Consider the following 14043-nt stretch of genomic DNA (forward strand, 5'->3'; position numbering starts at 1 on the left):
TCGCTGTATTTTTTCATCATAAAAATCTGATGTGTTGCAGGTGTCTGCATTTTGCTTTACTTCTTTTTGTTCTTTCATCTTAGTTAAAATATCTTTGTCCTTTTTTAGGTTATCATATGTGCTGTCCTGTGCATCAGGGTCAATAATGCTGAACATTGTAGTGCTAAACTACTTCAAAAATGTAGGATTGGAAATGCTTTTCAAGTATTAGCATTGTTAGAATGAACAATAATTAGGTTTTTAGTAGCTTCTTTAGAAGAATTGGCATTTAGGCTGATTTTTAGGAAGCACTGAAGACATTTTATACTAAATCAAGAAACTATGATGTTTTGAAGGAAAGTCTTTTGAGTGGTTGTCTGATTTAATTTCTTGTTGCTGCTCCCTGAATTAACTACAGTATTAAGTCACGGCCTTTTATATGAGGCGAATTATAACAGTCAGACTTTGAGTTCTGTCTTATCCAAAAAGTCTGTGAATGCCTGTGTGTTATACCTGTTAGATGTCGCGAAGAGCTGGACACGCCAGTTCTCCAGAGCTGATTCAGATTTAACTTCATTGTGTTCAGAAATCGGTTTCCAGCCAAACTGGTTCAAATGATACTACTCAGTACTTCTGATTTTTGGCTGTCTCCTTCTTTCCTTCGCTGTTCTTGTTACTGTTTTTATTTAAAATCTTCTCTTTGTTTACAGCTTCTTACATCCAGTAGTAACATCGTTTCCTTATTAAAAAGCTTTGGAGAGTTAATTCTCTAAGGTTCTGAAATGCACACAGGTGGTTACCGCTGGAAAAACAGAAAAAGAAAATTGGGGAGATATTGTGGTCTGAAGGAATACGTTTTTGCTGAGTTGCAGTTTGCCTGTCCTTTCCTAACTGTAACAAAAGTACATTAACTGTCTTTTCAGGTTTTTTTTCCTCTTTTACACTGGTTAGTGGGAGTCAAATGGGTTTGGATTTGGCTTTAGATGCCAGGTTCACCCAACTGGATGTATGGGAGAAGCCTTCATACTGCGTCTGTTTTTCTAGAAATATACGCTGTGAGGTTTCCCAAAATCTTTCATGTTGATACACACACAAAAGCGTCGGCAATCTATAATATGGAAATTATATTGTATCTATGTAGCCTTTGCTTGTATCTGTCTAGCCACTGATAATTGAAATGTTGTTCTTGCTGGGTGACTGTCTCAGATGAATACGGAGGAAAATAGCCAACTATTTTTTCTTTTAATTGGGTGTTATAGGCTATTCAGAACATCTAATTCGATAGTTTAACAATTTCAGCTTCCAGAAAAAGGGATCATGTTGTAACAGCTGCATTTGTGCCCAGCTGGTGAAAAAGAAGTTCCACTAGAGGGCACAGATATCTTGATTTTTGTGGTATCCAACATCTTATGCTTAAATCTGATGTCTTTCAGTGGAATATTTGGATGTGAATTTAAGATTAAGATTAAGGCAGAAAAACAATTTTACTGTCAGAGCAATCTGCTTTGTGTACCTCTTTATTCAGCTTGCATAGATGATGCCAAACTTTGTCTCCCCCGCAAATAAAGCATTCAGTAACTTGACTTAAGTTTTGAAATACTTGAGAAAAAATGTCCAAAGTATTCTATAGAAGTAAAAGTGTATTCCAGGGAAGCCTTATAATATTCAGAGTTACTTATGCATCACTGTTCTCAATTTTTTCGTCAGTGAAGGTATCTGTAGTGAGGACACACTTGTGCTACTTAAAGTTATTACTTGTCATCTGTGATGTCTTTAGATTATATACATCTTGTCTGTGACCCTTCTTCTTTGACATAAAAGATTTTATTTATATCACCTTTGACCTAATAAAATTTCACCTTTAACCTTATGCACTTGACACCTCAGATAACTTACTCTTGATCTTTGACTCATTTTGTGTTAAGCCTGTTAAGTGTAATAGGTAGCTGCCTAGGAAAAAGCTTTTTTAAAATTGTAATCTGACCATAGGATTTCTGTATTATTAATTTGAGAAATCACAGAAGAACTTCAAATATGTCTATTTTGACTGTATTGATATATCACAGAAGGTAATATTTAAGTATCTCCTTAAGACTGATGTAAGTAAGTGATTATATAAAATGTCTTCATACAGTAAGGATTTTTGTTGGATGATTTGACCGTAAGCAAACAATTAAAAGCTGTTCTGAATGATCATTGACACTAATTCCTCTGGGCCAGGTGGCTGCTAGTAGTTGATCTTGGCTGATGTAAAAAGAAACTGTCGTATTCTAGGGTTTTTTCCCTTTGGTATGGCATCTATAGGTTCTGTAATTTTACGAACATTTTCCGGGAGAAAAGTGGACTTCATGATGGAGCAGTTTTCTGCGTATTTATTAGTCTTCTGCTGAAAAGAATGTAGATTTCTTTTAAAGCAAAAATCTATTGATTTTCAAACGGTGGTTATCATGTGAAAGCAAATTCAGTTCTGTCGACATTTTTTATTTCCTTTTTAATTTTTCTTTTGTCTGGTCTCTTATAAATACATTCATGCATATAGCTGGCAAAACTCTTTCAGCAGGATAGGCTTCGGGCTAAAAGTCTTCTTTCCTTCGTTACATTTCTGGAACTTGCACTGCTTCACTGTCCCCCATCATTTCATCATTGTCTTCAGTGCAGTAACGATGTTCTGTCTACATTTCCCTTCTCGGCTTAAATGCATGTTTTCTTCCATCAAACTTACAGCTTTACTCCCTTTTTACATTGCTGTTTTCTATGCTATTGATTTCCTGTCCCCTCGCTTAATATTCATATTACTTTAGGTTCATCAAAAGATGTAAACAATGTATGCAATTTGGTTTCATTGACTTCACTGGAATCAATTAGTATGTTTGAAGATATGACTAATTGTTTTGCTGAATCAAAGCCAGTGTGACACAAAGGGCTTTTGACACAAAGGCCACCACTGAATAGGTGCCGTAGGACGACACATGGTGACTTCATTAGCCCGAGCAGTCTCTGCAAGGACCTCTGAGACATTTGCTCCCACCTGTAGCTCCTAGATTGATTGATTATTCTTTTATAGGACCCTCTTCCTTCATTTTTTCCTTTGCCTTTCTTGTCTATGCTGGTTTGCTTTGAGAAATACACGTAACATTGGTAATCTTTATAGCTTCCTTCTTTGAATCATTGTCCTGTCTCTTGTTTGCATCTCCTGTCATTTAAATGCCGTGGTTTAAAGGCACTTTTAGAGTCTAAATCGTGTAATTCCATGCAGTCTATGAATGTTTCTAGTAAGTGAAAAGTACTTCAAAAAAACATATGAAATACATAATGTGGCAGGGGTTTGTTTAATTTTTATAAGGTGCATGCTAGGATTTGATGTATTCCAAACCTTTGTTTGTGTATGTAGAAAATGTGTTGGTTTTTTTTATCAGGCAAGAGTACTGTCTCTGTTGTCATGATATAAATGAAAACAAAGGAATTCTTAGAGGTATATTTAGATCAAATGAAAATATAATCCCATGATGGAATAAAGAGATTGTTGTTGTCTGAAGGCCGACTGTGTTAAAATGTGAGGATTTATAGAAAGACATGGTTGGTTGAGCCCACCCACGTTCCTTTTAAAACCCCCAGGTTGTCAGTGCGTGCAGCTCGGTGTGCGGAGTGGCAGGCAGGTTGGCTGGGCTCGCAGCGCAGCCGTTTCTGGCACCGCTCTGTCCCGCTTGCAGCGAGGTCTGATTTACAGTGTGCAGAACGGCGCTGGCCCGTTCCCCGGTACACAGCCGGTACGCTGGCAGCATCGCGCTATAGCCAGGATGTGGGAGAGCCTGCCTGGGCAAGCAGGGCTGTGCGGGTTCAAGGGCTCTTCCAGCCATGCAGGGTTTACAGCTAGCACAACACACAAGCAAAGTTGATGTTCAGCTGAGTTTGAATTTCTAAAAGCTTCTTAGGGGCGAGGAGTTGTTTTTCTTTAAGAAATCGAGCTGTTTTCTCAAAGTTCTGTTCTGCTTCCATTATTTCTTACAGAGGAAATTACTGGGGGAGAGGTGGAGAAATGCTTTCATGCCTGACCTTTCAGCTTTTTCTTCTGTATTTACAAGGAGCTTTCTTGTCCAGAGACATGGTGATGCCTAACTTTGCTAATTATTTTTCTTTCTAATTTGCTATGTTTTCATTGAAATTAAATTATATACAACTTGTTCTATTGCTTCAGCCTGAGCAGTATTCAAGAAATGCTTTTTGTTTTCCATCCTGAATCTGAGTGTTTTCAAGTTCTTCTAATTAAATGAAGAATAATATCCTATTAATTCCTTTGGTAACTGACTGAAAAGATATGATTAAGCAAAATAATAACACTAGAGATGATCAGTTTTTTGATTAATAGAGGAGTTTTGAGGTACTTATACCTGCAGGTATGGGGTCTTTTAAAAATTGTTATGCAAGATGAATAGTTGTCTTTTTTCTTCTGGAACATTCATGTGTATGTTACTTATATTGCCAAGTGTGTTTTTAGTCATCTTTATTCTGAGTTTGACTCTAAGTAATGAAAGTCCTTAGCATTCAGTTTTAAGCTCTTGTGTTGGATTATTCAAGGCTCTGGACTCAGGCTTTCATGCGACTGATTTTTTTTGACTATGAACTCTGGGTGGATATTGCAGCCTTGGCCTTATTCTGGTTTATGTTTGCACTCCAGCCTCTTTTGAACATTTGCGTGATCAGTTATGATCGTTACAGTACAAGGAGATGATCCTGCCTCAGCTCTGGTGGTATATAATACTTCAGTCGTTTCTGGGTAATACAGTGGTGCATACAGTTTGGCCATATGTTGAGCAATATTCGTACTTTTTTTATTCACAGAGTTACAGACTATAGACTTCATTGTAAATTCATTTTTATCTTGGCATCTGAAGATAGTTTTCCAACAGTAGCCTGTTTTTCTTCTCTGTTGCTCAGTGGAAGCAATCTGTAAATCACCTACAAACAAGAATTCCCTGTCCCAATAAAGCCTCAGGTTCTGGTTGAGTTTGCTTTACTCATTTATTTTTTTTCCTGAGGAAGGGAGGATGTTTTTAGGACGGGTTGTATGTTTCAGCAGGAGTGGCATTAGGCCAGGCATCTGTGGTCCATTTTTGTTCATGGACGTTTCATATCTGGTGACTACCTGTGGTCCTTTCAGCACTGGAACTCTGGCCTTGTAATTCTGCGGTGAATACGTTTGTCCTGGAAGAAGCTGTCATGAACATCATATAATTATGAAGTTTAATCCATGGCGCAGTTTGCGGAAGGTCTTGCAGTACTCTATATATCAATTCTAGTCTTTTGTACTTTGCGCAGCCATAGCTTCTTACCTTTAATATATTATGTGTTGTTTTTCTTGGCAAAAACGTACATGATTAATTGTTTATTGGCTGTGTCTGTAATTGCGATAGATCATTGCCAACAGCTGCACCCTTCTTTTGGCTTGGATGTCTTGAATATTCACAGCCAGTAAAAAAAATCCTGCTGGCCAAGTCCAAGTGCACTGGATTTCCCCCCGTCTCTTGCTGGCCCTTGCAGCCGGTGACAATGGCTGTGGTTCCAGGCCTCTTCCCTCATCTGCAGGGGGATGCTTTCCATGGCCAGGGTGCAGAGTTCTCATTCCCAGGGAAGAAACAGCTGAACTTTGCCTTCTGTTTCCACATTTTGGAGTGACAGGTGGGAAAGGGAATGATATTAAAAATCCCAAGAAATATCTGAACCTACTATTCAGAATATTATTTGCTATTTGCCTTAGTGGCAGGCTGTCATATCGTTGGATTTATGGACAAGCAATTGCTTTCTTTTTAAAAACTGTTTCTGTATGAAGCACTTATAGTAACTGTTATTAATGAAAACAGGTAAATACCTTCCTTATTTTGAATCTTCTCCATATTTTGGAGTGGATCATCACTAGTGGTATTAGAACAGTATTTGATCACAAACATTTGATCTCTTTATAATTATGCATTAATAACTATTTGTGTTTCAAGCTGCCATTTGTTATAATGTTGATAATTGAGTTTTGCATTTGATATAACTCATAGTCTGCTTCAGCATCTGTTTTCCATATTAAATATTGTCCTAGGCTATGAAGGAAAAAATAAAATACTGAGTTTTATTGAAACATAAGAAAAACATGAACAAATATTTCTGTGGTAACATGATTTAGAACGGAACCTTAAAAACTTCCTCAAAATTTGGCAAATACATCTCTTAAGTGATTATATACAAGAAACCATTATTCCTGACATTGGTAATAAATATCAAAAACATTTTTAATTACTTTCTGCAGTTACAGGATATTGTTTATTTGGAAACAGGTAAAAATGTTAATCCAGAAGATATATGTAGTCTTCAGAATAGTTAGCTATTGATTTGCTAGAATATATTCCTTATGTACCTCACGTTTATAAAAAATACTCAGTTTGCTCTTGATTTTTTTTATTAAAATGATAAATGAGTGACAGCAATTATGTGATATAAGCTGCTACAGGTATTTCTTTATAATCTTCCTCATGTTTGTTGTTTTAATGCTGATACAAGAGGGCAAGTAAAAGCATTTGGAAGTTCTGAAGATCTAATTTAGATAAATAGCTAGAGCCAGATATTTTTCAAGTTGCCTTGGTCTGCAGAATTGGGTTAGAAAACTTATAAGAATGCCTTTTCTTTCCAAACTTGGGGATTCAGGTTTGGAAAGAATACAAAAATAATAAGAATAACCAGTCTTACAGTATTCTGGCCCTTCTGCCTCAGTTCTGGCCAGAATCCAGCAATACAGAAGTAGAGAGGATAAAAAAACCTGTTAACTTTTTGGATTCCAGGAAGGACACTTTGGCTCATTTTGGGAGGTGAACATCCAATAGCCGAAAGGGGTTTCCACATGTATGGATTGGCTAGCTGATACTTAATGGCAACATAGCTAATTAAGCACGGTGTCACACTCTGTATAAAGCAACTATACGTTGGAAAGGTCAGGCCTTTCCGTGCCTGTTGTTGCACAGTAGGATTTCACTCCAGTGCTGCTCTGTGGTAGCACAGAAACCTCCAGAGCTTATAGAAAACAACGGAAAATACTTGATCTAGTAGGTGATGACCCAGGGCACTCCTGCCAGCCACCGACTGGCTTCAGAGCGGCGGATTTGCAGAGCCTTCCATCCCTGGCTGTTAGTGACGCGCGGGAGGAGGAACGTTGTGCTTCGTGGGAGCCAGCGAGGAGCCGCGTGGCCCAGGAGAACCGAGGATGCAGCGTTCTGACCGCCCCACAGCAACAAATGCCAGGCTGGGATTTTCTCCTCAGCTTGAGCAAATGCAGATGCTTTACTGCAATACTGTCCTACCTATGCGATCTTGCCCCAGGCAGAATTCATAAAAAGGCAACACTTACATAAAGGAAAGGGAAAGAAGTGTTTTGTACTATGCTCACTCCTCATTTTAGAATGAGGAGATTTTGTTTGGAGAGTTCTGTTTGGCACACTTTACATCGCAATTTAATAATGTTACTAGGAATATTTGCTGAGTAGTGAAATGAGTAGTAACTTATATGTAATACAGAGAGCCAAAAGTGTCATAGTCAAAGAAACTGGGTAGAAAAATTAATTTTGCAGTTGTGTCCTGGTTTGATAAATACTTATGTATCCAGCATTTCATTTGTCAAGGTCAGATATATGGATGTTGTTGACATTAAATGGGGAGAGCTAGGCAAGAGTATTGATCTTGTGAATGAGCATTGTATGAAGAGGGCATCAGTCAGGAAATTTGTTCTCCAGCTGTTGCATTTTGTATGGATCACCGAGGATCAGAATCCAGTTTATGGCAGGGTTTTCCTCATCCAAACCAAAGTGGACCGTACTCAACTGTGTAGCATTTCAGCATTTTGTAGTATTTGCTATACTTTTCATGGAGAAAATTTGCAATAATGTTTGTTCTAGAGTCTGAAAAAATGACTTTATTTCAGAAAATATTTATAGCAATGCTATAATCCTTGTAATATAAATGTGTCATGTAAGAAAGAGAACTGTAATTCAGTGTATAGAGAAACTTGGTTATAAGAAGTACTTAGTCAACTAAAATTATCAACCTGAAGATGAGAAATGAACTGGGTAGTTTTTCTGTTTGAGGCAGTTGAATGGGACTAGGCAATAACCAGCAAGAATGTGATTTAATGGGTGACCTTATTAGTTTTAGTTATAATGGTTTTGGAAACACACATTTCTCTTGTAGTTTGTAGATGAGACCCATCTGTTCCCTTTGGAAAGCTTCTGGATTCTCAGTGACTAAAAGAACAGTTGAGGATGGAGGGAAAAGAGGGAAAGCAAAGGCATTTTTTGTAAATAATCCAATTTCTATCTTGTCTGCTTTGATGTGCATTTAATGTTAGTTCGCATCACCTTTCTTGTAAATGAAGTACTGAAACTTGTACAGGAATTTTATTTCAGTTCTCCTAAAAATGTCTTCAGTGTTACATAAAAATTATGTCTATATGCCTTGATTTTTTTAAAGATCTCAGATGACAAGATGTGTATATACAGAATATTAAGAGGGAAGAAAATGCTTACAAAAGCTGTTAGAATTACGTTACATATGGATATAGCAGCATCCATGGTTTGAACCACTTGGACAATCCATTGAGGAAAAAATATTCAGATATAGTGGGAGTTATACAGGGTAGGTAGTGTAGCAAAGTTGAAACTAGTGTTGCTTTTAGAGTTTGCTTAGATTATTATGCTCAACTTCTTATGTCCACTATTAATTTAGTAGTCATTTTTCATTCATATGATTTAAGATAGAAATTTCAATTACTATTTTGACCAAATATATATTGCTAGGTTACGTCATGCAGCGATGCTTTACAAAATCTAAATGGTCTTTTTCCAGGAAATTTCACAGAGATTTATTTTGTTTTCAACAGCCATAATATTTTCCTGAATTGGTGGAAGAAAATATAGGTTGTTTTCTGGAAAATATTGTCTATAAATTTTTTAACACTTTGCTTTTTAGTTTGAATTTTTAAGGATACTTAGCAAAAAGGAAGGAAGAGCCACATCTTATTGTGGCACTAATCATTTTCAAGGATGAATTATCTTAGTACACAATGGCGAGCTATACTTCATAATGTGTTCATTGTTCTGCAAGAAAACAAACATAAGCCTCAGTGTGTCTGTCAGTCTTGTCTTAGCATAGAAGGATGTTGCAGTATCATGAAGAACATCCAGTTATACATTTTTCAAGTGAAGTAGACTAATTGGGTGAAAGTTAAGGGGCAGGCTGGCAAGGGTGATACTATTGTGGGCATCTATTATAGGCCACAAGATCAGGGTGAAGAGGTTGATGAGGCCTCTACAGACAACTGAGGGCAGCCTCACAGTCACAGGCCCTGGTTGTGGTGGGGGATTTTAACTTCCCTGATGTTTGCTGGAAGGACTACTTGGCCGGCCAGCCACAGTCCAGGAGGTTCCTCCAGTGCCTTGACGAGAACTTTCTGATGCAAAGGGTGGAGGAGCCGACTAGAAGAGGTGCACTGCTGGACCTCATCCACACTAACAAGGGGGGTCTGGTTGAAGCGGTAAAGGTCAAGGGCTGCCTTGGTTGCAGCAACTATGAGATGGTGGAGTTCAGGATCTCATGTGGCAGGAGCAGGATAGCAAGCACAATTGCAACCCTGGATTTCAGCAAGGCAAACTTTGGCCTTTTCAGGCAATTGCTAGGGGAAATGCCATGGGCAAGGCTGCTTGAAGTAAAGGGGCCCAAGATAGTTGGTTAGTGTTCAGGGACTGTTTCTACCGGGCACAAGATCAGAGCATCCTGACACATAAGAAGTCAAGGAAGGGAGCCAGGAGACCTGCGTGGTTAAACTGGGAACTGCTGGGTATGCTCAAGTGGAAGAGGAGAGTTTCTAGATCATGGAAGGAGGGGCTGGCCAAATGGGGAGAAGATAAGGCTGTTGTCAGAGGGTGTAGGGAGGCAACCAGGAAAGCTGAGGCCTCCTTAGAATTAAACCTGGCGAGAGGGGTCGAGGACAACAGGAAGAGCTTTTTCTAATACGTGGCAGATAAAACTAACACCAGAGGCAAAGTAGGCCCAGTGATGAACGAGGTGGGTGCCCTGGTGACAGAAGATACAGAGAAGGCAGAGTTACTGAATGCCTTCTTTGTCTCTGTCTACTCTGCCGGAGCTGTCCTGAGGAGCCCCGTACCGCTGAGGACCCAGAGGAAGGCAGAACAATGGAGGAATTTGCCTGGGTTGATGAGGACTGGGTTAGGGAGCAGTTAGGCAATCTGGACATCCATAAATCCATGGGTCCGGATGGGATGCACCCTTGGGTGCTGAGGGAGCTGGCTGAGGTCATTGCTGGACCGCTCTCCATCATCTTTGCCAAGTCTTGGGAAACGGGAGAGGTGCCTGAGGATTGGAGGAAAGCAAATGTCACTCCAGTCTTCAAAAAGGGCAAGAAGGAGGACCTGGGTAACTCTAGACTGGTCAGCCTCACCTCCATCCCTGGGAAACTGATGGAACGACTTCTCCTTGGTGCCATCTCAAGGCATATCAGGGATAAGAGGGTCATTAGGGGCAGTAGCGTGGCTTCACCAAGGGGATGTTGTGCTTGACCAACCTCATTGACTTTTATGAGGACATAACAAGATGGATGGATGATGGCAGAGCAGTGGATGTGATCTACCTTGACTTGAGTAAGGCATTTGTTACAGTCTCCCACAGCATCCTCACAGCTAAACTGAGGGAGTGCGGTCTGGATGATCGGGTAGTGAGGTGGACTGGGAACTGGCTGAAGGGAAGAAGCCAGAGAGTCGTGGTCAATGGGGCGGAGTCCAGTTGAGGCCTGTATCTAGTGCAGTGCCTCAGGGGTCAGTACTGGGGCCCGCAGTATTCAATATATTCATCAATGATTTGGACGAGGCAATAGAGTGTACTATCAGCAGGTTTGCTGATGACACCAAGCTGGGAGGAGTGGCTGACATGCCAGAAGGCTGTGCTGCCATCCAGAGACCTGGACAGGCTGGAGAGTTGGGCAGGGAAAAATTGAATGAAATATAACAAAGGCAAGGTCACTGGAATTGTTACAGGCACCTACCTGTCTATTCATGGGTAGCATCAGTCAATCAAAATTGAAAACAGCTTTAGGGGAATAGCTTTGTTGGTTATTAATCTCTAAATTATAACTATTTTAAATGTAGGCCTTGGATTTTTGCTCAAAGTACCTCTGAGGAAACAGGAATTTTTTTTGGTAATATTTAAAGAAATCTTGAAACAAATAATTTATTTAAAAATCACATGGTGTAATGACATTCACTTTTCTTGGATTCCATTATGCAAAAGCTGTACTATTTTAAAATTAAAGTGTGTCTTCTGTGGGCAACCAGGATTTTACCAGTATTTCACTTCAGTGCAAATTTCTTAATGTGAGAGAAAAAGTAATATTCCTATCAACAAATGGTAACATTGCAAGTAGTACTTTCAATGTATTTTAACAAAAATTAAGAGGAGTTTGGTGTTTTCATGAAGGATTAAAATAATCAACAATGAAGGGATTAGTTCTTCTAGTATAAGGAGTTGTGTTGGTAGGGCAGGGCATCGGTTTCATGCAGCTTGGAGAAGGAAGAGGATGTCAACTGGAGTTCATACCTGTTAGGTAATGGTTTCCTCAGGATGAGAGACAACATTTATTCTCTTTTACCTTTCTTTATTGCAAAATACCCATGATATGTTCTTTCCAGTTTAAAAATCTGTTTTAAAATTTTTCTTCAATTTGTTAACCTTTTGTTAAAAATTTAGCATTGTTGTTTCCTGGGAAGATAATCTATCATCTCCAAGATTAAATATTATTTCAATATTTTCTGCAGGAGCACCTGTCATTGAAAAAGTACATCGTGGATATTGTGATTGAGAGTTCTGTTCCTGTGGAACCATTAAAAGATGGAGAGGAGAAACAAAAAACGAAAAAGAAAGCCAAAAAGCTGAAGGCACGGATGAACTCCAGGTAGTTCAGATTTCTTTTTAATTTTCTTTTTCTTTAAGTTTTGTTCTAAACTTTACCTTTTGTCCTTTAGTATGAGTGCAGTGGAAGGCTGAAAAAAATGGTAAAATTATTTGCTTTGGGAGTGTCTAGAAAATAATACTGATGAGCCTAATTTATGGCCACTTTCTCTGATTGAGAAAGAAAACTGAATATCGATCTGGAGCCCTTGGTTTCACCTGTTAAGAGCTTTTCTCATAATTGGATGCCAGTGCCCTGCCAAAACTGTAGCCTCTCCTAGCATACAATAGCATGTTTAAATTTGTGTAAACCATGCCTATTTTTCTTTCTAGCTATTGATTTTTAAATGAAGTATCAAAGAAAATCAATAGTAATCAACAAATAGAAGTCAGCCTGCTGTAGTGTCAAATCCCAGGACTAAATTTAATCATTTTTTGTTGCCTGTCACAACAAAAAGAAAGTTAAAAATATCTTCAAATGGAAAGTGAGTTGTCAGACCTGCAATTTGTTATTAGTATAAAAAGTGGCATCTGCAAATCAGTATGATATGCAGGACATCATTGTATCACGAACTGGCGGTGTCGGTCTTCATAGCTGAATACTCCCCAGCTGAGGTTAATACTTCACTGAATATTGTAACATATTTTTGCATTTGTCTCTAAAAATACTTCTCAGAATATAAGAATCGTTGTTGGAGATTTCCTCTACCTAGTTTTTAAGCAAGAAGGTTTACAAATAAGAGAAAAACACCTTAATGGAATTTTAGAGCTATGGTAAAAATGGAATATTTTATTAACTCATAATAGTGCTAATAATGGCACATTAGTATTCAAAACACAATACTTTTATAATGTATTACTGTTTCTGATTGTTTTCCTCTGTGGATGAGCAAATCCACTATCTGAATACCACATCAGAAGGCATTGTTGAAACTGGATAACATAGTCTTCCAGGTTTCTGATGGCTCAAGGTGAAGAGTGATTCCTATTACCTGTTGATTTAATGCAGTTATTTGGTCCAATTGTGCTTCTTTTTCAAGAGCTGCTTCTGTTGAATTTAGTCAAAGGTTTGTCACACCAAGGAATACAAGCTCAAATAATAGTTTGCTATTGGCACGGATAGTTGAAAAGCTTTTTCAGAACATTTTCAGTTCTAATGTGTCAGACTGCTGGGTGAATCAGCATATTCGTCATCAAAAATTATAAGTACAACAGTAATAATAAAGGGGCATCATTTTCCAAAGGTGGTATACTACTGAAAAATACAGTCGAAGTTTCAAAATCTAAGAATAATTGTATTGGTGAGACATGAAATTCATGTTCATTAAGCTTGTTTTTAGTTTGACAGGGTGACTAAACTTTTTGATGGGATTACTGTCCTTGACAATAACTGAGAGTTAAGTTGAACATTTCACCATGAGTTTTCTAATGTTAACATAAAAGACTTACTAATAAAAATGTCCAATAGCAAAATGAGGCAAAGGTCGCTCCATGGAATTTCAAACAACAAATTGATGAGCGGGGGGAGAAAATCCATTTGGGAAATTAATTTTAGCCATACGAGTCTTGCCAGTCTTCTACAGTTACTATAATTGACACTTGAGTTATAGTAATAGGCACAGAAATGGCAAATACTGCATGTAAGTTTATTACCGGTGAGGTGGGGAGGTTTACCATGTTCAGCAAGGGAAAGGGGATCATCTTAAGTTATGTGGCTAAAGCAATTAAAGCAATAACCTCCAAATTACAATACGACATACTAAATTAAATAATGTAGGTGATGTCTAGTATGTTTCTGCCCAACACTCTGGACAGTACTACCAGCAGATAGCTAGCTGCTTACTGCTCAGAGTCAGCTCAAAATTTAGGTGGAATATATAGTTAAAGAACTTAATTATTTTATTGAGGATGGTTTGAAGGTGAAGAAAGTTTGATGTTGATAACGCACATAGTTTCACAGGTCTTAGCAGATTATCTATGAACCATGTTTTAGTACATATTTGCAACTATTCCACTTCTCTAGAAAAAAAATTGTTATAACAAACCCTTTTATACCTCAAGACTTGAAATTTTACG

General features: G+C 38.3%; 1 protein-coding gene across 4 annotated transcripts in view; it reads left to right on the forward strand.

Annotated features, from left to right (window-relative positions):
• The window catches only part of SCAPER (S-phase cyclin A associated protein in the ER), a 146936-nt gene that overhangs the window by 52847 nt on the left and 80046 nt on the right, over window positions 1-14043 (forward strand). For all 4 annotated transcript variants that reach the window (XM_082060839.1, XM_082060838.1, XM_082060840.1 and 1 more), the window contains one exon: window positions 11835-11971. In XM_082060839.1, the coding sequence (XP_081916965.1) occupies window positions 11835-11971 (137 nt within the window). The remainder of the gene's footprint in view (window positions 1-11834; window positions 11972-14043) is intronic.

Source organism: Streptopelia decaocto (assembly GCF_964273445.1).
Source record: "Streptopelia decaocto genome assembly, chromosome: 9".
In the NCBI taxonomy this organism is placed as follows: domain Eukaryota; kingdom Metazoa; phylum Chordata; class Aves; order Columbiformes; family Columbidae; genus Streptopelia; species Streptopelia decaocto.